Source organism: Pieris napi, chromosome 4 (genome assembly GCF_905475465.1).
Source record: "Pieris napi chromosome 4, ilPieNapi1.2, whole genome shotgun sequence".
In the NCBI taxonomy this organism is placed as follows: Eukaryota; Metazoa; Arthropoda; class Insecta; order Lepidoptera; family Pieridae; genus Pieris; species Pieris napi.
In genome coordinates this window covers 5,036,112-5,061,309 of record NC_062237.1, presented here as the reverse complement: position 1 = coordinate 5,061,309, position 25,198 = coordinate 5,036,112, and the positions used below count along the sequence as shown (strand labels likewise).

General features: G+C 34.7%; 3 protein-coding genes, 1 long non-coding RNA gene and 1 other non-coding gene across 6 annotated transcripts; 3 read left to right on the top strand and 2 right to left on the bottom strand.

Annotated features, from left to right (window-relative positions):
- Positions 1 to 1,804: 1,804 nt before the first annotated feature.
- Positions 1,805 to 9,483, bottom strand: LOC125048758 (histone deacetylase HDAC1). Its single transcript, XM_047647619.1, has 11 exons — positions 9,297 to 9,483; positions 8,829 to 8,941; positions 8,526 to 8,643; positions 8,263 to 8,363; positions 7,221 to 7,464; positions 6,581 to 6,757; positions 5,733 to 5,835; positions 4,718 to 4,952; positions 3,895 to 3,984; positions 2,936 to 3,077; positions 1,805 to 1,956 (listed from the first exon to the last, which is right to left on the bottom strand). Exons 1-11 carry the CDS (start codon positions 9,343 to 9,345, stop codon positions 1,883 to 1,885), a joined length of 1,446 nt encoding a protein of 481 aa, XP_047503575.1. The 5' UTR covers positions 9,346 to 9,483; the 3' UTR covers positions 1,805 to 1,882.
- A 3,085-nt stretch (positions 9,484 to 12,568) lies between these two features.
- Positions 12,569 to 16,548, top strand: LOC125048546 (ATP-dependent RNA helicase p62). Of its 2 annotated transcripts, none has more exons than XR_007116840.1 (6): positions 12,569 to 12,657; positions 12,814 to 12,886; positions 13,440 to 14,462; positions 14,638 to 14,876; positions 14,970 to 15,463; positions 15,619 to 15,720. XR_007116840.1 is itself a non-coding variant. In XM_047647259.1 (6 exons), coding segments are annotated over exons 2-6 (1,620 nt in total). In that variant the 5' UTR covers positions 12,572 to 12,657; positions 12,814 to 12,884; the 3' UTR covers positions 16,213 to 16,548. The 2 variants fall into 2 exon arrangements, 1 of the variants encoding a protein (XP_047503215.1); XM_047647259.1 differs by lacking the exon at positions 14,970 to 15,463 and adding an exon at positions 16,036 to 16,548 and having other exon boundaries at positions 12,572 to 12,657; positions 15,619 to 15,797.
- On the top strand, positions 14,503 to 14,574 carry LOC125049263. The gene has a single exon (XR_007116985.1). It is a non-coding gene; the product is annotated as a small nucleolar RNA SNORD61 (small nucleolar RNA).
- A 2,737-nt stretch (positions 16,549 to 19,285) lies between the features above and the next one.
- Positions 19,286 to 21,538, top strand: LOC125049203. The gene is made up of 2 exons (XR_007116965.1): positions 19,286 to 19,608; positions 20,846 to 21,538. It is a non-coding gene; the product is annotated as an uncharacterized LOC125049203 (long non-coding RNA).
- LOC125049202 (protein ANTAGONIST OF LIKE HETEROCHROMATIN PROTEIN 1-like) lies at positions 19,616 to 21,867 on the bottom strand. The gene is made up of 2 exons (XM_047648349.1): positions 21,438 to 21,867; positions 19,616 to 20,795 (listed from the first exon to the last, which is right to left on the bottom strand). Exons 1-2 carry the CDS (start codon positions 21,740 to 21,742, stop codon positions 19,907 to 19,909), a joined length of 1,194 nt encoding a protein of 397 aa, XP_047504305.1. The 5' UTR covers positions 21,743 to 21,867; the 3' UTR covers positions 19,616 to 19,906.
- Between the last annotated feature and the right edge of the window lie 3,331 nt (positions 21,868 to 25,198).

Below are 25,198 nucleotides of genomic sequence, written 5' to 3'. Positions count from 1 at the left end.
TTGCTAGTTCTGTAATATCGTGTTAATGATTTTCACAATAGAGGCTAAATTTTGTTTAAGCATATACAGGCATTAAAAGTTACATCATGGAAATTTGGTTTCTATGAATAGAAAAAATTACTACTAACACTTAACTAAGTAGGAAACATGTGACATTATTTTGTACATTTCATAATACAAAACTCTGATAACTGCAACAAGCAGTAATTTCCAGATCTTATAATTCAGATAAAAGTCAGAAAACATCCCACAAAATATGTCTAACACACATTTATTGGTGCTAATTTTAGTCACAAATTATACTAAAATTTGTCTTGTTCAAAGTGAAAGAAAATTCAAATACACAATAGTTGTGTTAATTAAATGTTAATTATGTCAGTATATTTAATAGTGATGCTCGCGTAAGATCTATGTATTATCGCGGCTAATGTTGGATTGTTTTAGTATAATTTGGAGTAGGCTAGAATTAGCAATATTAATTCACTTAAATAAGTTGTAACATTCATCTGTCAATATGCTGTTTAAATCTATTTATCAGTATTCGGAACTTAATTATATTTGTGAAATTATCGTTAAGTTATAAAACACTGTGTTCGAAAAGACATAAAAACCTCATTGATAAATCATTCGAGGCATATAGTAGTTTTTGGCGGGTTCTAAATAATATGATTCGTAAAGTATGGTCAAGTACAAATAGTTGCAATTATGATTGGTATTATAAATATGGAATTGTTATACAAAATCGTACCCATATGCCTTTTGAGGTAAAATATAAGCAAAAGTTGTCAGTAACTTTCACATATATTTTAATATACATACTTTTCAACATGAAAAAATATATAAAAAATACATTCGAGTAAAAATCACCATTTTGATAAATTTTGGTAGACACATTTAGTATGTGATTTTTAGCATATATGTTATAAACTGAAATTAGTCAAGTAAGACCGTAATGTAGCGTTGGGTGACGTCACCCATACGTTGTCTATAAATAACATCGGAATAGGTTTCCTGTCACCGTAACCTCAAATAGCGGTGCTGTCATTTGCATGACGGCCGTCATAGCGGTGATAAACATTAGTTCAACGTTTGTCGCGTGTAGCGGTGCCCATATTTAATTAATACAATGAGTGGAAACGTGACTTGGACGAGCAAAAATGATTGTTTTTTTGCATTATGTAAAAAAGTAAAGACGGCCGTTATTAACAACCGTAAAATGACGGCCACTAGTTAACGGCCCCGTTTTGCTAGGAAACCTAAGCTTTACGGCTAAGTATAACTCCCTTATGTCAAAAATCTATTTGATTTTGACATACGGGACTCATATTTAACAAGTCTCGACTCAAATTTTACCCTTAGTATACTCTATACGACTATATTACTTGACAATCCTAAATCATAATTTTTTGTTAACTCTGACAGTTAATAATTTTGATTTAAAAACATACGAAAATTAAGTTATACGATTTGATGACATTTCTTTGTCACAGGATTTAATAAAGGCAACTCCAAAATCTATTATTTTAGTTCCTTACGACGCTATATGACAAAATTCATATTTATAACGAACACTCAAATAGAAATATGAAAATATTTTATACAATTTATTCTGCTAGTTTTGTCGGATTTAAACGCGTTTTACCACAACTTGTACACATTTATTGTTTCTATGGTCGGAAATGTTTAAATTTACGACAATTTTACGCGTTTTAACCAAGTAACTATTTTATATCAGAATAAATAATACACATATTGACGTAGACACTTAAATGTAACTGGTTCAGAGATCTTACATAAAACATAATATCATTTAATACACATGTATTCGTTCCGATATTGGTAGCAAAAACGTACAATCTCTCAATTTTTATGTACATACTCATCAAGCGTTGGGCGGCAACTCTTTCTTTGGTTCTTCCATATTTATGTTTTTGACGTCTTCTTTGTTGTCTTCCGCTGAAAAGAGATATTTTTTATTTACGTTGGAACAATTTCTAAATAAACAGGTTAATAGCAATGGGTTCGAGAATATGGACGAATAGTTGCAGTGGAATACTTAATGAAATATCCTGCAATATCAATTTGTTCTCATCAGTTTTATTTTACTTTCATCCCAAAATAAATACCAAACACAACTAAAGAAATACGCAGAATAACGAATTTCAAAAACTTCTGAATCGATTTTGATGAAACTTATACTATTCCTTAATTTGAAATATACTGATGTAAAGTAAAGGATACCGTAAAGACTTATTCCGATAAATTTGTTGACAAACATAGATATACTTAAGTAATGTAAAGTCTGGCTAATGAAAGAAGTTAATTGAATTATTTGAAAAGTTTCGGATGGCAACACAGAATGTCATTGAATTTCTTAGGTTAGTATGATTTATTGTCTTGATACTTCATGCAATCACTCATTTTTATTTCTATTATATATTTTTTCCGAATAGTTAACAGATATTATAGCCCAAACTTTGTTTTATTTCATAGAATATTTCGTTTCTATCGCAGGATTTGATTATTCTGAATAAAGTTGTGTTCTATAACAAATATAGTTTTAGTTTTCCTTGAAACGCTAGTGATTTTAAGTATCAATAGTAAAATTCTAAATACGTATAGTATTTAATTTTATTCAAATACAGTTACTATCAGTGCAAAAAATAATAAAATAAAATCAAGTGTCAAGTAGGTTTAATCCAAAAAATAGATCTAACTTTTAGGGATACCATACTATTTTTATTTGCTTTTTCGTTATCTTCTTTCATTAGCCAAACTCTAAATAAAATATGATAAAATTCAATTCATTCAGGTCACACAGATAACCTCATTTTTTTAAGTTGGTTAAATGTTTAAAATTAACCATGACTCATACACATAAAAACATTGTTCAATACCAGGTAAAAATAAACTGTTATATTTAGATTAAACTCACTTTTGACATCATCCTTAGCGTTATCCTTGTCGATTCGCGGTCTCTTCCTCTGAGGTGCGCGATAAGACCGGTTGTCTCTTCTTCCACCTTCACCTTCATCTTCAGAATCTGATAATTCTCCATCTCCTGTTATACGCTTGTCCTGTAATTGTGAGTTTATTTCGTTAACAAAACGTCAATCAAACAAAGCAATCATAGATAAATACCCCCACATTAAAAAAAACTAGTATATATTACTTTGGGTAATATATACTAGTTTTTTTTAATGCTATTATTTCATACAGTAAAAAAATTAATGCAGAACGCAAGTCGAAATTATAATAAAAAATATTGGTTGTTTGTAAAGTAGGTTTACGATCGAGATGTTTACGTGATAACGTCTTATTGGTGATATAAGTTTTTGGGAAGTAAGGAATTAATGAAGATAACAATTTTTTCAAATTTTAAATTACATCTATCGTTTTATTCACACTTGATGATAAATTTCGGGTGTAAAATGACAAGTTTACTTATTCGACTATGATATACATTCACGGAATGACTGGCAGCGCTCGAGATGAGACGGGAGATCGGTCCGTCTCTCTCTCGTTATACCTGCGATCGCGCTTGTGAGGTTTTGGTGTGACACAAGTTTCTGAACATGTCACCCGACTAAAACGATTTTAAAGACGTTATCACGTCAAAATTAAAACCACTAAACACATGTTTTCGGTCTGTACAACTAAATTTAATTTCAATAGACCAACACTGCCCAAACATTGTTAAATTTAAACTTATTTAGTACTTAGGTTTTTATTCAGCAAACAGTCTCTATGGGGTAGCATAGCAAAATGTTCCATATGTCGGTATGTAGCTACTAAAAATGTTGGCTAAATAAACAATCATATTAAGGCGAAACAAGTCCGTGGGCGCAGCTAGAAGTAAATAATTATATTGATTTAACTAAATATAATTTATACCTTTTCACTCTGTGGCAGACGTTCATCTTTATCAATTTTATCTTCGTCATCTGATTCGTCGTTGACGGCGTCTTCTGGGATTGCTTGCACCTGGAAAACAGATATCGTCTTAAAAATGTTTGGTAGTAAAATGTATCTCTGTATGTGTTTAAAGGAAATTTCGTATCTGATTTGTTTACGGAATAAACTGTTATGGTCTGTTCGTGACCACCTAGTAACTCTTTATACCTAAAAGTTATCATGTGGTGTAAAGTACTGGAAAACGCATCGTAACGTCTTACAAAAGGACCCCCCCCCCCAAAATTCGTTACGTAATACTTGAACGCTCCCTAAGAGAAACGCCAGATTGATGTCGCAGCAGTGCTAAATTATCATTTATTTATATTATGTTGACAACACTGTTACGTGACTATAGTCGGACAGTAATCTTGTCTTGAACCTTAATATGAAATATATAATTAAAAATTATATAAATTTGTTTATTCACAAAAATATATCGCTCGGTTCCAACACATGTCGGTTTTTTATAGGATGAATTTTGATCCTAAGAAAAATAATTATACAACATATTATACATATTATATATCTCATAACAAAATACACATAAATGGACCACGCAAAGTACTGTGCAGTAATCGCGATGAATAAATGAAATAGTTGTCTGAACTGTTTTAAGCATAACAATGTCAGACAAAAACCAGGATATAATTTGAATATAAATCTTACTTAAATACTTTAATTGGAACATATTGTAATCGGAATACTGAAAATTAAGTAAATTTTCCTGTTCATTAAGTTATATAAATACTTTAAGCTCTCTTACCTGAACTCCAGGCGCATGCGGTAACATACGGAGATTCTCAAACAGTCTGTTCTTGATTTTGTCCAGATATTCAGTTGTGTTCTGATTGGACATATTGCTGGGCGAGATGTGTAACTTGAAGTCCGGCCCAAAGTATTCAAAGTAATCGTTGTACGGCAATTCGTTTGCTATCTCAACGCCCAACGCCACCGAAGTCTCGTATGTCCAACAACGTGATACGTTACGGATTGTATAACTGTAAATAAGGGAATAATAATAATAATAATTAGGTAGGTGCTGATAAGCCATAGTCGACATATACGTCACGGTATTCAGATATACATAGCGACATATACCCCATGTTTCATTTGTGTTTTAAGCCCATTTGACTAAAATTTGGACATGCTGGCATGGAGTTAAGACTAAACTCAAACTCAAAATATCTTTATTCATATAGGTAAACAAGTACACTTATGAATCGTCAAAAGGAAGTTAAATTAATTGTAAATTTACTACCAGTTCGCAAGTTAAGGGCGTAGAGCGGGTAAGAAGAACTGGCAAGAAACTTTCCGCCACTCTTTTTAATCGCCAAGTATTGTCATACAAATTGTTTGAACTGGAGCATATCAATTCCAAGGATTAGGATCATTTAAATATTCGTCAAATTTATAAAAAGCTTTATTGATTAATTTACGTTTAACGAGGGCTTTGAATGTATTTAGCGATAATTCTCTAATTTCGCTTGGGACTTTGTTGTAAAAACGAATACAATTTCCATATAAGGAGTGGTTAGATTCAGAGGTAGAATTCAGAGTCCTGACTTAGCGCTAAATAGGAGTCACGTATGTCAACCGTAAGGGTTAGAACACTACTAATCTTTGTTAGGTTTCATCTATATAAATTCTTGGCAAAACTAGTTAAGCCATATAAAATCCGTCGAAAAATTAATAGTATAACTTTTACTTATTACATGTTTTCTCTCATAACAAATCGTTGTGTAGTAGAATAAAATGAAGTGAAATAGAACAAAACTTACCCTCCTCCGCCCACAAGTAGGAATGGAAGACCAAATCTCTTCACAAGCTCAACACATCTGCCATGGCCGCGCACTGTTAGGTTGAAGCATCCCAATCGGTCACCTTAGGGCAGAGAATGCAATATTTAAAATAATACTATAAAAAGTCTGACGATCTCTTATGGTTATGAAAATGTGTGTGAGTTCCATTGCGCAATTATAAACTATATTTGATTTATTTATCTTACCATGTTAAAATATTCATCATTTATATAAAACTAGCAGATCCGACTTCGTTCCGCCTAACAGTCTAATAATATCGTGTTAACCGTGTCGCGTTAAACTTAATTTAGGATTTAAAGAAAAATTTTTTTGACCGGATTGAAGTTATGTATTATTATAAATTAACAACTATTTAACATAATTTTAAATTTATCCTTATTATCCTATTAATTTAGGATTTCAATAGGTAAAACTTTAATACAAATTTTTTTGCAAATACAGAAATGTTTTATTGCTTGCCATTGCGAAAAAAGAATAGCAGTTTTACACATAAGGCTTTTTCTCTCTAGCGCCAATATTGCGATACTGTTAAAGCACTTTCTGATATACAACATTTTTTGTTTTGTTATCTGGTGCAAGTTCGTAAAATTAATTAATTGATTTATTTTTAATCGATAACTTATGCGATATTTTATTACTTATTCTGCTATTCGGAGCGGAGAAGAATCCACCAAAAAAGAGATAACTAATATCGTTCCAGCCGATCTTGAGTTATAAGTGGTCTATATCAAAGTATACCAGTTTTAAATGTACCAACATTAATTGTACCCCATATTTGTCAAAGTAAATATTATATAATAACTTACCAGTAAGCGAATCGGCTCCACACTGCAACACCACTGCACTGGGTTGGAAGGTCTCCATGACTTTGGAAATAATGGGGACGAAAATAGACTCGTAAGACTCGTCGTCCATCCCGTCCCGAAGTGGTATATTGACTGCGTAGTACTTGCCCTTACCAGCTCCGATATCACGTAGATCACCTGTTTAGATTGTTACCATTAATACTAAATAATGTACTGTATAAGTAATATATGGATACTTGCAGTTTTCTAATATTTTTTTTTACTGAGAAATTTGTAGACAAACATACATAAATAACGTAATTTAGTACACGTGATTGGAAGTCTAAATATATTAGTATAACGTATCCTACACATTATTAGTCGGTAAAAACAGTGGCGCTTAATAGTGGTTAATAAGTATACTATAATTAAGTACGTAGTTCAGTCTACTTCTGCTGGAACAATTATTTCCTCTGCAATCAAACCAAATTCCTCCAGCATATACTTCATATGCATGCTGAACATTAAGGCGCTCATGCACCCTCTTGAGAGTATGTTCTAACTAACTATGACAAACTTTTTACAGTTGTTTTTTTAAAAGCATTTTTTTTTCTTTGTGCCATTAATTTTATTATTTATAAAATAAGAGGGTTTTACTTACCAGTGCCAGGAAAATATTCTCCATACTTGTGGAAGGACACAGTCATGACTCTGTCAGTAGTGTAGAACGCTTCTTCCACCCCATCTCCGTGGTGGACGTCTATGTCAATGTAAAGCACGCGCTGGTGGTACTTGAGCAGCTCCAAAATGCCGAGAACAATATCATTGACATAGCAAAAACCAGATGCCTCAGATTTTTTCGCGTGATGCAGCCCTCCGCCCCAATTGATGCAAATTTCAGATGCCTTAAAAATAAAAGAAAAGGTATAAACGTAAACTATCATACTAAACAGGACATATGTTTATTATATTTATTATTTATTACATAGATTGTACATTAAAATTAAACATTTTGCATCATGTAAATACACTGTAAACTCTATATAACGTCACTCAAGGGACTGTGCCTATTTTGACGTTAAAAAGATTTGCCGTTAAATGAAAAGAAAAATCTGTATTAGAAAAAGAAAGTTTATTTCAGACTAGTGTCAGTAATTACATAAAAACAATTCGTATTTGAACGCTAATGCGTTGTCTGTTATTTTTGTACTGTACCAGTAGATAGGTTGTATTTTTTTACTTATGTAATTCATATCATGCGATATTGAGGTATCTTAATGATAAAGAACATGCAAGCATGCGCAATTTGTAAAAAAGAACGGATTTCTTGGAAAGTTCGGTACGTACAAGTACCGACAGTCAAGTTTATTTCTCGCTAGGACAATAAAGAGACAAAACAACGTACACAGCTCCGCAGTTTTGACTAATTTCGGCAACTTAAAAAGTACTTTTTAGTATTTAATTGTTGTCATTATTGAGAGTGGGTGTAATGCTATGTGGAGTGTATCATTGTATAGAAGACTAGCTAAACCACCCAAAGCCGAGTGATTTCGACGCTTTAGGAGTGATTTGCCGTTAAATCCAACGATATTACGTGGAATTTACATTGTATGTCAAGACACACAATAACCCCTTTGTTATAGGACAAACAAACTGCTTATCTTAGGTCAAAACCACAAGAAAGAAAATGCATGCTGACACACCTGTTTATTCAACTTGACGGCTGCAGCAACAGACCCTCCCGCAGAGAGCTGACAGAACTCATATAGACCATCAAACACTGGACAATCTTCACCAACATTAACTGTAATATTAAAAGTAGTGTTTGTTAGTTTTATTTCATGATAGGTATTAGTTTTAAAAAACCAATGTCAAAAAATTGCTATATAAGATCTCAACTTTAATGTTTCTATATTCTATATTTTTTTAAATATAAATGCTATTAGTAACATATAGAAAACCTTACATCTCTGCATCTGCTTATTGTACTCTGACATGTTGTCTGGTCTGATGGAGCGAAGGAAACGTATGTAGTCATCCGAGTGGAATTTAGTCATTTCATCAGCAGTTGCTTTATGTGGCCTCTGAAATGGAGAATAAAATAATAGATTATATTAGTAATTAGTCAAATCTGTTTTGTATAGTATTTGGCAACTAAGTTGACACATGAACAGAAGTTTATTTTTTTAAATTTTGAAGTACATGAGCGAAATCTGGCTAATTTAGGCGTGATCTTGATTTCCAGTATAATAATAATATTTAAACTTACATATATCTCCATTTTTCTATATAATCCATAGTTTAAAAGCAGATTATGTGTCATACGTATTCTGTGAGGTTTCATGGGATGTCCTTGGCCGTAATAATAATTTCCGATATCACCTAAAATGCATAATAACTCGATATCATCAATTCTAACTTTATATTCTAATGTCACTCAGGTCATTACAAAGCTTGACATACTTCCGTCTGTACTTATAATAACGAGAACGAATAAAACCTTGTAAACCAATAGCGTTGTAGGATCGAGTACAGACGCTTACAAATGACACAATACACAGTAAAATAATTTTACTAAGACGAGTATCACTGCATAAAGTAGACAACAATGTAAGCCAATAGTTGATTAAGTTAAGCCTATTTTAAAAATTAATAAATAATCAATCCAATGTAAAATAATATTCTAAGAATGTCAGCCATAAGCGAATTGGCGGGGAACAAACTTCTGAATACTTACTATCGTAGTAATAGCACACTCTTTTCTTACTATGCGGTTGCATAGCCATTATATTATTAATAAATTAGAATTGTCAATCTAAGTTAGCTAAATTTCGTAAGAAATGTGAAAAATTTTATATTAATTTTAACCGAATTTTGACAAGACAGCGTTTACACTTTATATTACAACAAAATGAATGAATGAAATTGAAAATATGAACGGTGAATGACGTTCACATTTCACATTATAAAATTGTAAATTGTCAAAATAGTTGAATGGCCGTAGACGGACTATGGTATAGACCAGACATCAGCGTACAACGTGTGAGATAGCGAATGATTGACATATGTCGTATTTACAGTTTTATTATTTACAGTTTTTTTATTTTTTCATTGAAGATTGCTTATTATTGACCAAAATACACATTCGAATGAATAATTCTTGAACAAAATTACTGAGTCGTGACAAAATAAGCTACTGACCGATGAAAGGTTATGTTTGGTTCTTTACGTTCACTATAGCTTTTACAGCCAATTATGCAACAATTCACCATGACTGACACTTTAAATAAATACACCTCTTATAAGGATAAAGTTTTAAAATATGGGTTTGACTTGGGTTTCACAGATTTATCAGTATGCGGTGAAAACTTGTTTAAACCAAACAACCACAAAGGGCTCGGTGGTAAACAAATAAAACCCGATACGCAATGTCTCTATTTGAAATACTGATACTTTGTTTCGCTCGCACTTAAGTATTTCTGTTTGTAAGCACAATTATATGTATTTAGTGAATACTTTTTTCATAATATTAATACAATAAATTAATGTTAGTAAATTAAAAATATTAAGTTTTAATTTCGTGAATTTATATCTGGTTTTTAACATTTCAAATTTAGTTTTTTTTTTATTTGAGATATATTGGAACTTGGAGATCATACTACGTATATTAAAATATATGTAATGAATTATTGGTATATTCAACAGACATTGTTATATTCTTTCATTACTATACGCACTATAGTCATTCTTATAACATTTTAAATTTAAACACAAACTTTACGCTATTATATTAAAAGGTGATTTGAAACTTAACTGTAGGAATCTCATTTTTCTTTGCGAAGATTCATAGGAATGACATTTTACCTGGTCTGGCTAAACTTTCTTATTTCTACGAGACTTTTTCGGTATAAGATATATTTCGTATATTTAATAGGCAGCGGCATTTCTTTCTTAGACTAATGGAATTCATTTATTTTTCAAATAATCTGTTAAACACTGCATGGTTTGCTTATTGCTACCATAATATATAAAAAAATGGTGAATAATAGTTTTATAGTTTTAATTTTTTTGGATTTTACTTTTTTTTACTAAAATTATATTTATATGATATAACTATTTCTCTGATATTAAGTCAACCGTTCGATAAAACCCTATCGCTATTGTAAACTAACTTATTCAAACAGCCGACAACAAAGACCAAAGAAAATAAAGGACTATAAAAACAGCTACAAAACGTCGTCTAAACCAAATTTTTAGATTGTACATAACAGCACAGCTTACACACAACAATTAGAGTTCTAATTTATATTAAATGACATTCGCAATAAATAATAAATATTTTTTATTTTATTATTCATTGTTCTTACGTTTTACTTTTGCCTACACAAATATGGTTAGTATATTCTCCAACAATAGCTTCTATCACTTTATAGAAACTATACCTTAAGGCCGATTTACATTATCTTAGTGTTTAGGAGAGTGCTTTAGGATAGTACTTTAGTTGAAACATGTAAACGCTACTTGCTTTAGTACGGTTCTACTTGACTTTCAAGTTGAATCAAAATAGAATCGCTTTTTATTTTTGTTTCAAGTGATACCCCTCCCGCGCCCGCGCACCCCCCGAGATCTTCCCTCGTTGTGTGTAAACACGTAATTTAGTCAAATCTTTAGGAGAGTGCATAAGTGCCGTGAAACGCGTGCGTGTTTTTTGATTTTTAAAGATGGCTAAATGGTCGGAAGATACAACTAACAAATTTGTGTCTGAATATGTTGTTCACGAATGTTTGTGGGACGTTAAAAACAATTTATACAAAAACAAACCGGCTAGGCATTCGGCATACACTGCCTTAAAAGAAGCTATTTTGTTTATTATTTATATTTAGTTTATTTATTTCGAATAAAATCTCGTCTTCTATTTGTTCCATAACTACAGTTAAGCCGCGTATTGACTACGCGCTCCAAGAGGGCGAACATTGGCGCGCGCTCCAGCCGCGCGCAATGGATACCACTTTGGAACGCGCGCCAATGTGTTCGTTGGAGCGCCCGAACGCGGAGCGGTCCGTTCCGACGGGTGTCGGTTTTTTACCACGCATCAAAGGTGGCGCGCGCGCCAGTTGGGACGGACATATCGTATTTTTGTGTTTGTTGCGCTCCGAATTATGGATAACCAAAGTTGCCGTAAATTAATACAACTGTATGGTACAAAAGAACTGCTGTGGAATAGCAAAAGTTCTTCGTATCATAATAAATCGCCTAGAAAAGATGCTTGGAGAGAAATCAGTACTATAAATTGTACACGACTGGCTTCTATTAATTATGAAGGGTCGAACACTGGAACAGTTGCCACGCGCGCCAGGCGCGCTTAGTTGATATACTTCAAATATTTGGAACGCGTTTCACGGAACGCACTCTCGGAGCGGTCATTCATGGCGCGCGCTCCAGGAGCGCGTAATCGATACCCAGCTTTAGTATTTTGCGTAGAATAGAGCGTAGTTGCCGACGTCGTTGCGCGTTCATTGTGGCGCTGTAATGATACTCTACTGGAATAAATGTAAACGTTCACTCGCAACGCACTAAAGCACTAAAGAACTTGCCTTTCAAGTTGTACCTAAGCACTCTCCTAAACACTAAGATAATGTAAATCGGCCTTTATATAGATGTGGTATAATTGAAATAAACCTGCAACATTTTTTTAACTTTGATAGAAGCCAACTCTATTCTTTTAAACTCGTCACATAAAATGGCGCATCTGGTACGTACATAAAATTTATCAATAACTAAGATTTGTCTAATTCATCAAACGCAATAATTGTATTGTAGGAAGAAAAAAAACAAGTTTTATATTTGACTTATGAACCATAAATGCACAACACAAAATATATTGTATAGGGGCTTCTCCATAGATTATGTCGTGCCTTCGTTTATGATCGAAATTGATGGCTAATCTGTCAAGAATAAATATCGCAACTCACAGATCACTATGAAAAAAGTAGAAGTCATTGTCTATTTCCCTACACGGTTCAGCGTTCATCCGTCACCGTAGTCTGTTCAGTGTTCGTTGATCCGTGATCGTTCTCTTTCGGAAAGCAGCGGTCAAGGTAAGTCGTGTTTATGTGATAGTTTCCAGCTAAGCAACATTATAAAACTGTATTTAACTTAGTGCTATAATTATTTATTGTTGGAATTTCACGATAATTTGACTAAAGTCGATGTGTGACAACGTGTTTGTATTTACCAATTTTAATATTTTATAGGTTGACCCTGCTATAATATTGAGAAGACATCTTTCTTTATCAAGATCATCTTTTCACAAAATTACCACATAATGTAAGTAACATTTTTATTTTTATATCCATGTTCTCCTCATATTTATCTTTTTTTATACAAGCTGTATTTTATTATAGTTTGAACTTAACCTATACTTATTTTTTTTTCCCGTGATTAGTGTGTACTGCTATCTATTGTCAGTTGTATAAATTGTGGATTTTGTATTGATTGAACTCTGGGCCGATGTAACTTGCTATATTTGATATAAACGCGTTAGTAAAATAATTTGTCAGCTATTGATATTCCACCCGCTGAAGAAAATCAATATTAACATCTGCAACCGCCATCTTGTTTCGGCTGAGTAATTTTTCACGCCCGCGTGGCTAATGCACAAGTCGTTTAAAAGGGTGCTTTTCTCATTAATACATGTACATTTTTAGATAATTTATATGTAGAATACCACAAAATGCTAGCTGTATATAAAATGTCTCTAGTAATCCAATGTTAATCTTGCATAATGTGCATGTGTCTGTAAAGACAACGTGGTAGTTATAATTTGACATACTATTAGTAATAATTTATCACTAATCTATTAGTCTTTTTATCGTTACAGGTCTGGGAATTGGAACAATAACCGTGGCGGTAGCGGTGGTTCCAAATTTGGAGGAGGCGGAGGAGGAAGATTTGGAAATAATGGTGGTGGTGGTGGCGGCGGCGGAAGATTTGGAGGCGGTGGTGGTGGCGGTAGAAAAGAATTTTCAGGTGGTCAAAACATGCGAAAACCTAACTGGGATTCCATGTCACTACAACCTTTTAACAAGGACTTCTACAACCCTGCACCTACAATACTTAACAGATCAGCTTATGAAGTTGAAGAATACAGAAATGAACATGAAATCACCATAAGTGGTGTAAGCGTTCCAAACGCAATTCAAAATTTTGATGAGGCCAACTTCCCTGACTATGTTCTGCAGAGCATAAAAAACTCAGGGTACAAAGATCCAACCCCTATTCAAGCACAAGGCTGGCCCATCGCTATGTCAGGCAAAAACTTAGTTGGAATAGCCCAAACTGGGTCAGGAAAAACCTTGGCTTATATTTTACCAGCTATTGTACATATCAATAATCAACCACCCATTAGGAGAGGTGATGGTCCCATAGCTCTTGTTTTAGCACCTACACGTGAACTGGCTCAACAGATTCAACAAGTCGCAACTGATTTTGGAAATGCTGCATATGTCAGAAACACGTGCATTTTTGGTGGAGCCCCAAAGAGAGAACAAGCACGTGACCTGGAGCGTGGTGTTGAAATTGTCATTGCCACACCTGGTAGATTAATTGATTTCCTTGACAGAGGAACCACAAACCTGCAACGTTGCACATACCTTGTTCTTGATGAAGCTGACCGCATGTTGGACATGGGTTTTGAACCACAAATTAGGAAAATCATTGAACAAATTCGCCCAGACAGACAAACTTTAATGTGGTCAGCAACATGGCCTAAAGAAGTCAAGAAGCTGGCTGAAGATTATCTTGGTGACTACATGCAAATCAATGTTGGATCTATGCAGTTGTCTGCTAACCACAATATTCTTCAAATAATTGATGTTTGCCAAGAACATGAAAAAGAAAACAAGTAAGCATTTCTACTACTGGTTATTCTGGAACTTTATATCATAATGATGATTTATATCCCAATGATTCTGTGATTAAACTAATTTTTGTATCCTCTAAGAAGATCTGAAAGCTTAATTGTCACTTATTGCCATTTGCTGCAGTTACAATAGTTTTAAAGTCCTTTTCTTTTTCAGATTAAATACACTTCTTCAAGAAATTGGAGAAAGTCAAGACCCTGGATCCAAAACCATTATATTTGTTGAAACCAAAAGAAAGGTAGAAAATATAACTAGAAATATTAGACGCTATGGATGGCCAGCAGTTTGTATGCATGGGGATAAAACTCAACAAGAGAGGGATGATGTACTGAGGCAATTCAAGCAAGGCAGAGCTAGCATTCTTGTTGCTACTGATGTTGCTGCCAGAGGACTTGGTGAGTTCCTTTACTTATATATCATTTTATTTTTATGTTTTATATACAATTATATATATTTTATAATAAAAATGGTTTGTTTTATATTTTCAGAGGCACTGGCGGAAAGTTATTGTGTTCTATTTGATTACTGTCCAAAATTTATGGATATGTTACTGCACTGGATATGTAGCTAAGACATTTTTCTGATGCAGTTGATAGTTTTATGCAGAATGCAATAACTCGTCACTTTAAAGGTGCCTCAAAAGTGCCTTTCACTGAGTGGACCCTAGGCCGGAAAGCTGGATAGTATGTCCGTCCATTCGGATACACTTGACAGTTCAAGAAAACCTGGTGATGCACATGAGAGATAGCATTTGCAAAGATAAAAAAATTAATGAAGTGCATTGTTGAAAAACTTGACCAAAAGTTGAAGTATCGGCAGGAGGTCAAGGGTTTTCTGTTTCGGCCACAATGGAGATTTTCGAGGGGCGATTGAGTTTGAAATACCATCATATAAGTTTGCGCCCTTAAGAAATACTCCTGGGTTCTGAGTGAGAGGCAAAATAAATACTTGTATTTCTACCCATGTTGTGTAACTCATTCATGTAAGTAATGTTGAGTTGCCATTGATAGGATACATTTTTAATATAAAGTTTAAGACAGATTTTATTATTATATTACAAAAATCTATATTAATACTAAATCTGTACTGAGCTTCCTTGTTTGGCGTAACAGTTTCTAATACTCCATTTATTTGCAGATGTGGATGGTATTAAGTATGTAATTAACTTTGACTATCCTAACTCATCCGAAGATTACATTCATCGTATTGGAAGAACTGGTAGATCGAAATCAAAAGGAACGTCGTACGCATTTTTCACACCATCCAATTCGAGACAAGCCAAAGATCTTGTATCTGTCCTACAGGAAGCAAACCAGGTTAGTTGTAATAACAAAAACAGCTTTTCCTCATACCTTTGGCATGGGTACGTTCATCAATAGCGTGACATGAATGCAAGTATGAGGTACATTAACACAGCTACATGCCTTCGGTGTCCACATACTGTTTATCTGGATCCCATCCTCAGATGCTGTTACATTATACAAAATGTTAAATAATACTTCCTGATAATAATTAATAATACCTAAATTAATATGATAAAACTTTTTATTTTAGATGATCAGCCCCCAGCTTCAGTCAATGGCAGATAGATGTGGAGGTGGTGGTGGTGGATGGAACAGAAGTAGATTTGGAGGTGGCAGCAGAGGTGGTACTTTTAAGAGAGGTGGAAATTTCGGTAGAAGTAATGGCTCTGGAAGTAACGGTTCTCACAAAAAATTTAATGACTATTGAAGTAGAATAATTTTAAGTAGCTAATCCTCATTATTAAGTGTATGTAATTCTATTTAATGTGTGAAACTGAAGTTAAGTGTCTGAATTGCAATTGCCCTAATTGTCTTAAATGTGTGGTAATTGTTTAGTACAAGTGTACATGTGCTGTAGCATCTGCATAGTTTATTTTTACTTGTTGCTCTGTGATAATTTTGTGAGGACGAGCTAATTTTAAGTTTTTGTACCTACTTCAACCCATTAGTTCAATAATTGATCTTATTGTTTTATGCTGTAAAGAATAAACCCACAAGCTGTCATTCCAATCTGAAAAGAAATAAAATAATATAATGGTATGAATACAATTGTTTTATTCGGCAAACTGCCACATATCCAAAGGGCCATTAGGATGATCATGGCTTAATACTGGTGTGAACTCTTTATAAACGAATTTCAAGGGACCGGGCATTTTTATTCGTTTTAGGGAGGAAAGAATTAGGGATGTGATATTCTGCATAAAAATCGATTTTTTATTAATCGATTATTTTTTAGCACGGAAAATCGATTAATAAATAATCGATTTTTCTTAAAAATAATCGTTTTTTTTATTAATCAAATTTTTGAATTAATTTCAAAATAAACAAAAGAATTTATGAACACAAATTAACGTTTAAGAAAAATCGAAATTAAAAATTAGTCGTGAAACTTCTCAAAATCTCGTTTTGATAGATTATTAGTCCGGGAGGTAGCGTTGCATTTTCGGCAGTGATTTTACGCCGACTATTTTCCTTCTTTTACTATTTATCTCGAAATACTTATAACTGAATCAAGCGTCAGCTGGCGCACCTGCGGTGGGTGTGGAATTGGGAGGTTGCGAAAGAAGTAAAAAAAAATAAAAAATTAAGTAATAGTACGCTGCTTGAAACTTTTTCCGTAAATAGTTGATGTCATACTGAGCAAAAAAAAAATCGTCAGCTGCATCGTGAAGGGGGGATTATGCGTCAGCTGCTCGCATGAACTTGTAATAAAATCACGTGAAATAAAGTCATAGTACGCCGGATGAAATTGGACTACGTGATCGTTTAAATAATTCAAAGTACGAAAATAACAATCAGCTGCGTGTATAGCGGTGGAAAGACCGTCAGCTGACGCAGTAAAGGTAAAGATTATTCTAGAAATGCACAGAATCTTTCTCGATATATTTTTGTCTCGTTTTATTCGTAACAAAATGCACAAGATGAAATAAAATCGAGTGTAAAATGAAATGAAGGCAAAATAAAATGAAGGGTGATATAAACAAAATCGAAATATAGAAATTAAAAGATCGCATAAGTTATTCGTTGTCGATGGTATCGCTATCATCATCGTTGTCTGACGAATCATCGGCCGAACTGTCCTGCAGGAAATCGTTCTCTTCTTCTTGATCGAGTTCTTGACCTCGATTCTCTTCACCGTCATCTGTAAATGACCATGTAAATTATCAAAATTAGGCTACTAGAAAGCTCAAAGAAAGTGTCACCGACAAAAATTCCAAACCGCCAATATTGTCGCTGCTATCCGTTATACTGGTGACTGATAGGGGTACTTGATCTCCTTCGAACCATATGTAGACATATTTGTCGTCGTTTTCTTCCCATCCCTAGTCCGTGGGAGATAATTGAGATGGATCTTGAAGGTGAGCATGGCTCCAAAGGTGCGCTATGTATGACGTGCGCAGTAAATGCTGGCGTAGCTCGGATTTACATGGTGGGAAGATCGCCCCGTCGATACGGCTTTTCCACTTGAGCACGCCGTTTTTCTCATTGATTTGATCATTTTTCTCGAACGACATTGTATATCGATTTAAACCCGTACAAGCGACAAACTAATTCTTCAATCGTTATGAAGACCTTGTCTAATTCACGACTCGGAATAGTTGCGATATCCCCCAACGCTTGCATATATGCCTGTGATTTTCGCAACAATTGTAAAGGCTTTTTGTTCTTTCCTGTAAAATGCGGGAATAAAATCACAGCCTGTGAGGGCATGGAAACCTGGCAACGCAGAGCACAAATCGGTTCCCAAGGTCCGTTCGTTCAACGAGGAGAACCGAAACTGATTGTGTACGACAAAGATTCACCAGGCTGATGCTGCTTTGAAATTTTAGGGGGAGAGGTTTAGGTAGCCCGAAGGTCGTGCTATGGGTTCAAGCAAGGCCAGAACGTATCGCAAAATATGTGTTTGAAAGCGAACAGCCTGACAGCAATGCTCCAAAATTTTAAATCTTGACTGGGTCAGCTGACGGTCTTTCCACCGCTACATAAACAGCTGATTGTTGTTTTCGTACTCTATATTTTTTGTAGAATCACGGAGTTAAATTTCATTCGGCGTATTATAACTTTTTTTTTAAATGTTTTTTTTTCACAAGTGCATGCGGGCAGCTGACGCATAATCCCCCCTCCACGATGCAGCTGATGATTTTTTTTTTGCTCAGTATGACATCAACTATTCATGGAACAAGTTTCAGCCAGCGTACTATTACTTTATTTTTTTATTTTTTTTACCTCTTTCGCAGTCTCCTACACCCGCACCCACCGCTACTTGAGCAGCTGACGGTCGGTTTACTTATTAGTCATATAAGATCAACTATCGATGTTAATATCAGCCGGCTTACTATGACTTTCGCATTTGCAACGCTACCTCCCGGACTATATAGGTGAAATTTGATAAATGCTGAGTGTATGCCTTTTCAGTAGCACATAGCAGTATTTTTGTTGTCTTTTTAATTGTATGTAGTCTTGTGCTGCTGAATAACGGCCAAAATTAATAATGTATCCTCAATCTATGATTATAACCAATCTTGGACTGATTTATATCTAAAGACCGATCTCCAATCTGCATGCCAATAAACATTTCTGCTATCCGATTGTTTATTTGACAAAATATTGACAGCAATCTTTTGCGTGATCCTTGCCTCTCGACCGCGTTTCGTTCAATGCAATAGGTATGTTGTGTTCAAGCATACCAAAAGTTTGCTGTTTTTGGAACGAAATAAAATAAGTAAGACTTAGCGCTCCTGCACACGATGCCGTCACCGCGCCGTTGCCGCGCTGACGCCGCACATTTACTCTGTAGATACGAGTCGCGTAAAGCCCGCCGCCGCGCCGCCGCCACCCCGCCTCCGCGCGCGTTTCCTCTGTTGGATTCACTCCATTACCGGCCGCGAACGAACGTGCACGTGCGTAACTTTTTAAGAAATTACCATGGAAAGTTTTGATTACGAAACGTTTATAACTTTAGTGGAGGACAGAGAAGTGTTATGGGACAAAACTTTGGAAATATATAAAGACAAGCGTAAAAGTTTAAAAGCTTGGTTTGAGATCTGCCATATAATGAATGAGAACTTTGCGGAACTACCTCATACGGAGAAAAATAAATACGGTAAGTATCTTTTTACAAAATTTTATTAATGCTTTTTAGTGTGTTTCTGTCTAGTGGGGCCAATCGAAAAAATATATAAGTAGCTGACTTAAAGTAACTTTGGGACAAGACACGATCAGTGTGATTTTTATTTACTAATGCAACAGAGGGTACCTCTATATATTATATAGTGTGTGGACTGTGGATAGTATATCTCGTGAGTAATTTCGTGTGGTAGATACCTATGTACATTAAACAAGCAATCACTTGCTACTAGTAGGAGCTTGAGTATTCCCGCTAGATAGAAACACGTTTCATATTAACAATAATTATTTTGCCATGGTACACTGCCATATTCAGAATTAAAATACTCCTTATATTTGTCACGTATATCATTAGCTGTTGTGGGAACTATTTCTGTAGAATCAAATGGCAAAAACTCCTCTAACTCGGTGTGAGTTAGAGATTCTTGCACCCCTTTTACACCCTCCTCTTTGTGTATAAAATTTTGCAGTAAACAACAAGCTTTCACAACATCAACAGCCAAATCCAATGACACGTTTAAAGGTCGATGAAAAATTCGCCATTTATTGGCCAGTATCCCAAAGGTACATTCTACATATCGTCTCGCTCTTGTTAACCGATAATTAAAAACGGATTTTTCTGCATCAAGCTGTTGACTATTATATGGGCGCAGAAAATTCTGATGTAGTGCAAATGCTTCATCGCCTACGAATACATATGGCAAAGCAATGTTGGTATTAGGTAAGGAAGCAGGTCCTGGCAAGTTCAAAGTATTGTTAATCATGTTGTGCCAGAAAGCTGTATCTTTAAATACACCTGAATCACAATCCTTTCCATAAGCACCGACGTTAATATAAATAAAGTTGTAGCCACTATCGGCGACTGCCATCAATACAATCGAGAAATAATGTTTATAGTTCAAAAACATCGATCCACTTTTATTTGGTTTAATTACTCTGATGTGCTTTCCATCTACAGCACCGACACAATGAGGGAAATTAGCAGATACTTCGAATTTATCTGCTATTTCTAGCCAATCGTTCATACATGGCATTTTCATATAATTTGGGTAAAGTTCAGACCATATTAGAGAACATACTTCTCGTATGATTACGCTTAAAGTTGATTTTCCCATTCTAAAACGATATTCAAGATCGGCTAATGAAGTTCCGGTTGCTAAATACCTGAAATTGCAAAAACATTATAAAAATAAAATGAATATTAATTTTTTCAGGTAAAATAATATCTCAGAAATGGAAAAATATAAGAGATGCATGGATGAAATGCGACAAAAAGATTCGTGAATCGAAATCTGGATCAGGTGCAAAACCAGTACATAAATATCAATATTATGATAATTTACAATTTTTGAAAAAAATTACCCCACGGCCACCCCAATCTGGATCAAACATGCCGGAAGAAAAAAAATCTGAAGAGTCTAATGTCACCAAAAGAAAGAAAAACGAAGAAATAAACCCCGTAGATAAGAAAATGATTAAGTTTATGGAATCGTTAGAAAAAGATGACGATAGTAGAATGATGTCTTTTTTTAAAGGTATAGCTCCTAGCGTGGAACGCTTCAAAGACGAAGACATTGTTGAATTCCAGTATCAAGTATTGAATATTATAAGAAATATTCAATATACGAGTAGAAATAGTTATAGCGCTCCACATAACAGTACGAGAGTTCAATCACAGGCTTCGAATTATAGCATTGAAAATGATTCATTACAAAGCATCACAAGTCCATCTACTTCAAGCTTGATTGATTTTGATTTTTCTACATTACATCAGGATAATTAAAAAAAATATATATGTTACTTTACCTCAATGTAACAACCAATCTCTCCTTAGCAGATATACTTGCTCGCATATTTGTATTTGTGTGTTGCAGTTTGTTATTTAATAAATCTAATAATTTATCAAATGTCTTGTAATTCATTCGAAAATAATCACAAAACTTGGCCTCGTCTTTTCGGAGATCTTCATAAAGTGTATGAAATTCACCATATTGCTCCCGAGCCGACAGCATAGGATGAACCCACAACTTTTTAACTCGTCGTTCTTTTTTCCATTTTCTATACATATAGTAAGCAAGCACAAACTTCTTTTTTTTCATTATATTAGACATGTTTGCGTCACGTGCTGTCTCGCGGCGTGCACGTTCGTACGCGGCCAGTAATGGAATGAATCAAACATACAATGAGCGAAAAGCGCGCGGTGGCGGGGCAGCGGCGGCGCGGTGGCGGGCTTCGCGCGACTCGTATCTACAGAGTAATTGTGTGGCGACGGCGCGGCGACGGAACGGTGACGGCATCGTGTGCAGGAGCGCTTAGGGTCTGTTTCACAATGTATGGATAAAGTAGCAAATAGCTATGCAACGTTTTGTTTGTTTTTTTGTTACGAACAAATAAAGTTACAAAATTCTATAGAAAAACATAAAACCTTAACCTTTTTGTTGGTCATTTAATATTACTTGTAACGAAACGGGCTGTCATTTTCATATGGTATTTTTGTTTGTTAGGTTATTGAGTATTTTAGTACATATTATTACAAATATAAATTTTCTCTGAGTAGTTTGTTTGTTTGAAGCGTCAATTTCAGCCGGGAAGAAGTTGACCTTCTAACTTCGCTTTTTGCTGACCATAAAAATATATTAGAAAATAAAAAGAGTGACTCAGTCACCTGGCAGGAGAAAGAGCAGTGCTGGAAGACGCTGGAGGCGCTGTTTAATAGCACAAGTGGGGTAAACTTTCGCAGTGCTAAAGCTTAAAGAGGGCTACAAGAAAAAAGTCTGCCTTGATACATGCTGAAACATATTGTACAGGAGGTGGCCCTAGTGCTGCTACTCCTCTTACTCCTAGTGCTCTACCTCCAGCTACCCCTATCGAGGAAAAAGTCAAAGACATGATATTGTTGTCTGTCGAAGGAAATGAAAGTCAATTGAAAGGAAGAGCTTCTAAATAAGAGAAAGCCATGGGCATTTGAAGAGGAAGAAAGAGAGCATAAAAGAGAATTATTGGCCATAGAAAAAAATATATTGTTAAATAAATTAGAAAAATAATAGATTTTGTGCCTGGAGCGAGGATGTATAGTATGAAAAATTTGTATTTTTATTTAAATAAAAGCATTGAATTTTTATTTAATTTATCTCAAAAATGTTGTAATTTATAAAATATTATAGTAATAAAGCAAAATAATCACTTATAAGATTACTTCGCACACTTGCATTTCCCACGTTGTCAATTGCGCTTTTATCAATATCATCAGCTTGTTCATCTACTTGTTGCAGTAGTTCAAAATGTTCATCTCGCATATCAATAGCAATATTGTGCAACACTGCACATGCCACTATCACGGCTTGTACACGAGATACTTGAAGCAAAACCTTTTTTGACAAACCGATTTTGGGGAACCGATTTTTTCCAAACACCATATTATGTCCTTTCCACCACATTTCTGCTTCGTATTTGAGATTCGTTATAAAGATATTCTGCTGGAGTCTTGAGGTTTTGAAGTGGAGTTAGTAGGTAGTATCTATAGTAACAAATATTTTTGGTTGTAGCTAATATTTAATTTTTTTTTACAAAAGTTGATGAAAAGATGAAACCTGCAAGAAGTCATATATGATAGACATCACTTTGTGTAAAAGTGTCTCCAAAGCTTCTTTTGTTAACCTAAATCTAAATGTGAATTCGGCGTCATTCAGGCTCTGGATATAATAAATTCTTGTCTTCTTATGTCTTCGCACAGAAGTACGTTGTCTTCTTCCAGCTTCAGAATTACTATCCCAATCGGATAATTGCATTTAAACTTCCAAATCACTATCACTAGAACTGGAAGATGACGAAGATGAATAAATTTTCCCAAAGAATATTAAGTTAGGTCGCAATCCCAAACCCAAATCATACGAGTTTCACCGATAGCAATCCAAGATTGATTTGGCCAATCGAAGCAACTGTCAAAATGGACAGATAGGTTGTTGGCATGAGTAAACATTCATTTTCATACAGGGGGCAATCTTCAATCTCTTATCCGCCCTCTGAACGATTGGTTGAATAATTAGATTGGTATCTCAGTCCATGTATTGAATATTGGCATGCTTTTCTTTAGAAATGGATTAAATTGTACAGCTAAAATTGGATTGAGATTGCATATTAGTTTTGGCCGTTAATTGATTTTACTTTTAGTACAACTATAGTGTTTATACAATTATAGTGTTCCATTCAAACTTGAGTTTTTGTAAAATTAACTGGTTTTATCATCCTTTCGATGTTTTACAAAAAAATCAATGCTTCGAGTATATCAATTCATCTTCAATGAACCGCATTGTAAACATCGTCTTTTTTTAATAATCGATTATTTTTTCACATCCCTAAAAAGAATTAATGTATGGGTATTGTGTTAAACCAAACAAATTTAACTCATTTTCAAGTTTAATGTGTTTAGAGTTTTCGTTAAAGCGCATGACGTTATAAAGAGTTTACACTGTATTAAGAAAAGGTAAGGTACGTTGATATGATTTCAAAGTTATAAACTTACTAATACGCTACCCGGTTTCGATTTAGCCGCTCGCACGGTTGTATCCACATTCCACACGTAAAGGCCCCAGTACACAATGGTCCATGCGGGCCCACTACAGGCCATCGCCATTGTGTACAGGGGGTAATGGTATATGATGGCGGACAATTGTCAATCGTGGCGCGCAATCGGGGAGTTGTCGGTTTCAAAGGAATCGTGGCGTAGCGTGGCCTGTGGTGTTTACACAATCGGCCATTGTATAGTTCGTCACCGGCCGCTGACCGGGATAGTACACTTTTGTGTTTCGTGCTAGAACTAGAATTTTCGATCGTCCAAAATGTCAATATCGTGGAGCAATGAAAAAACTCATCAGTGGTCAGCATCCACCATCGCCTTTTTCGCCATTTCTTTTTTATAACTTTGTGACAGTACACACTTCTGTAATACTTGTAAACAGTATACAAATAAATAGCCGCAGCCGTAATTACTTCGACGTCCATCGCAAGTGGTTTGCCAGGCAGCAATGAGCCATGCGCCATTGTGTGAATACCAAGTGATCGTGGCCTACAATTGTGCATTGCAAAGCGTGGCCCATCACAGGCCATTGTGTACTGGGGGCTTAAAAATGGATGAATGGTTGTTCAGGGAATTATTGCTATACAAAATAAATTAATAAATCAACCAAAATATGATTCAAACACATGAAATTTATAAATAAAATAATTTTTATGCAGCAAAAATAATAATTACACGTGCTCATTTTTTTTACACGTTTTTCGACGTTTTGGTGGTCCCGGCTGTTGAAGTTCCTCGTCGGTAAAATCATCGAGTCGTGAAAATTCTTCAATCGAAGGAAATGATGCTGTGACGGTCGAAAAATCGACTATTATATTATTTAATAAGATCTCGACTTTGGCGTCATTGTCTGTCCACTACAGTGCAGGCAAATAACCGAGCAACTTATTCCTGCTTTCCTGAAGCCACAAGCAGCCACACACTTTCCTTTACATTTCCACGAAATTAGTGTCAAAAGTTTAGGTGGAACGGGTGCGGCTGTGGTGCAAAT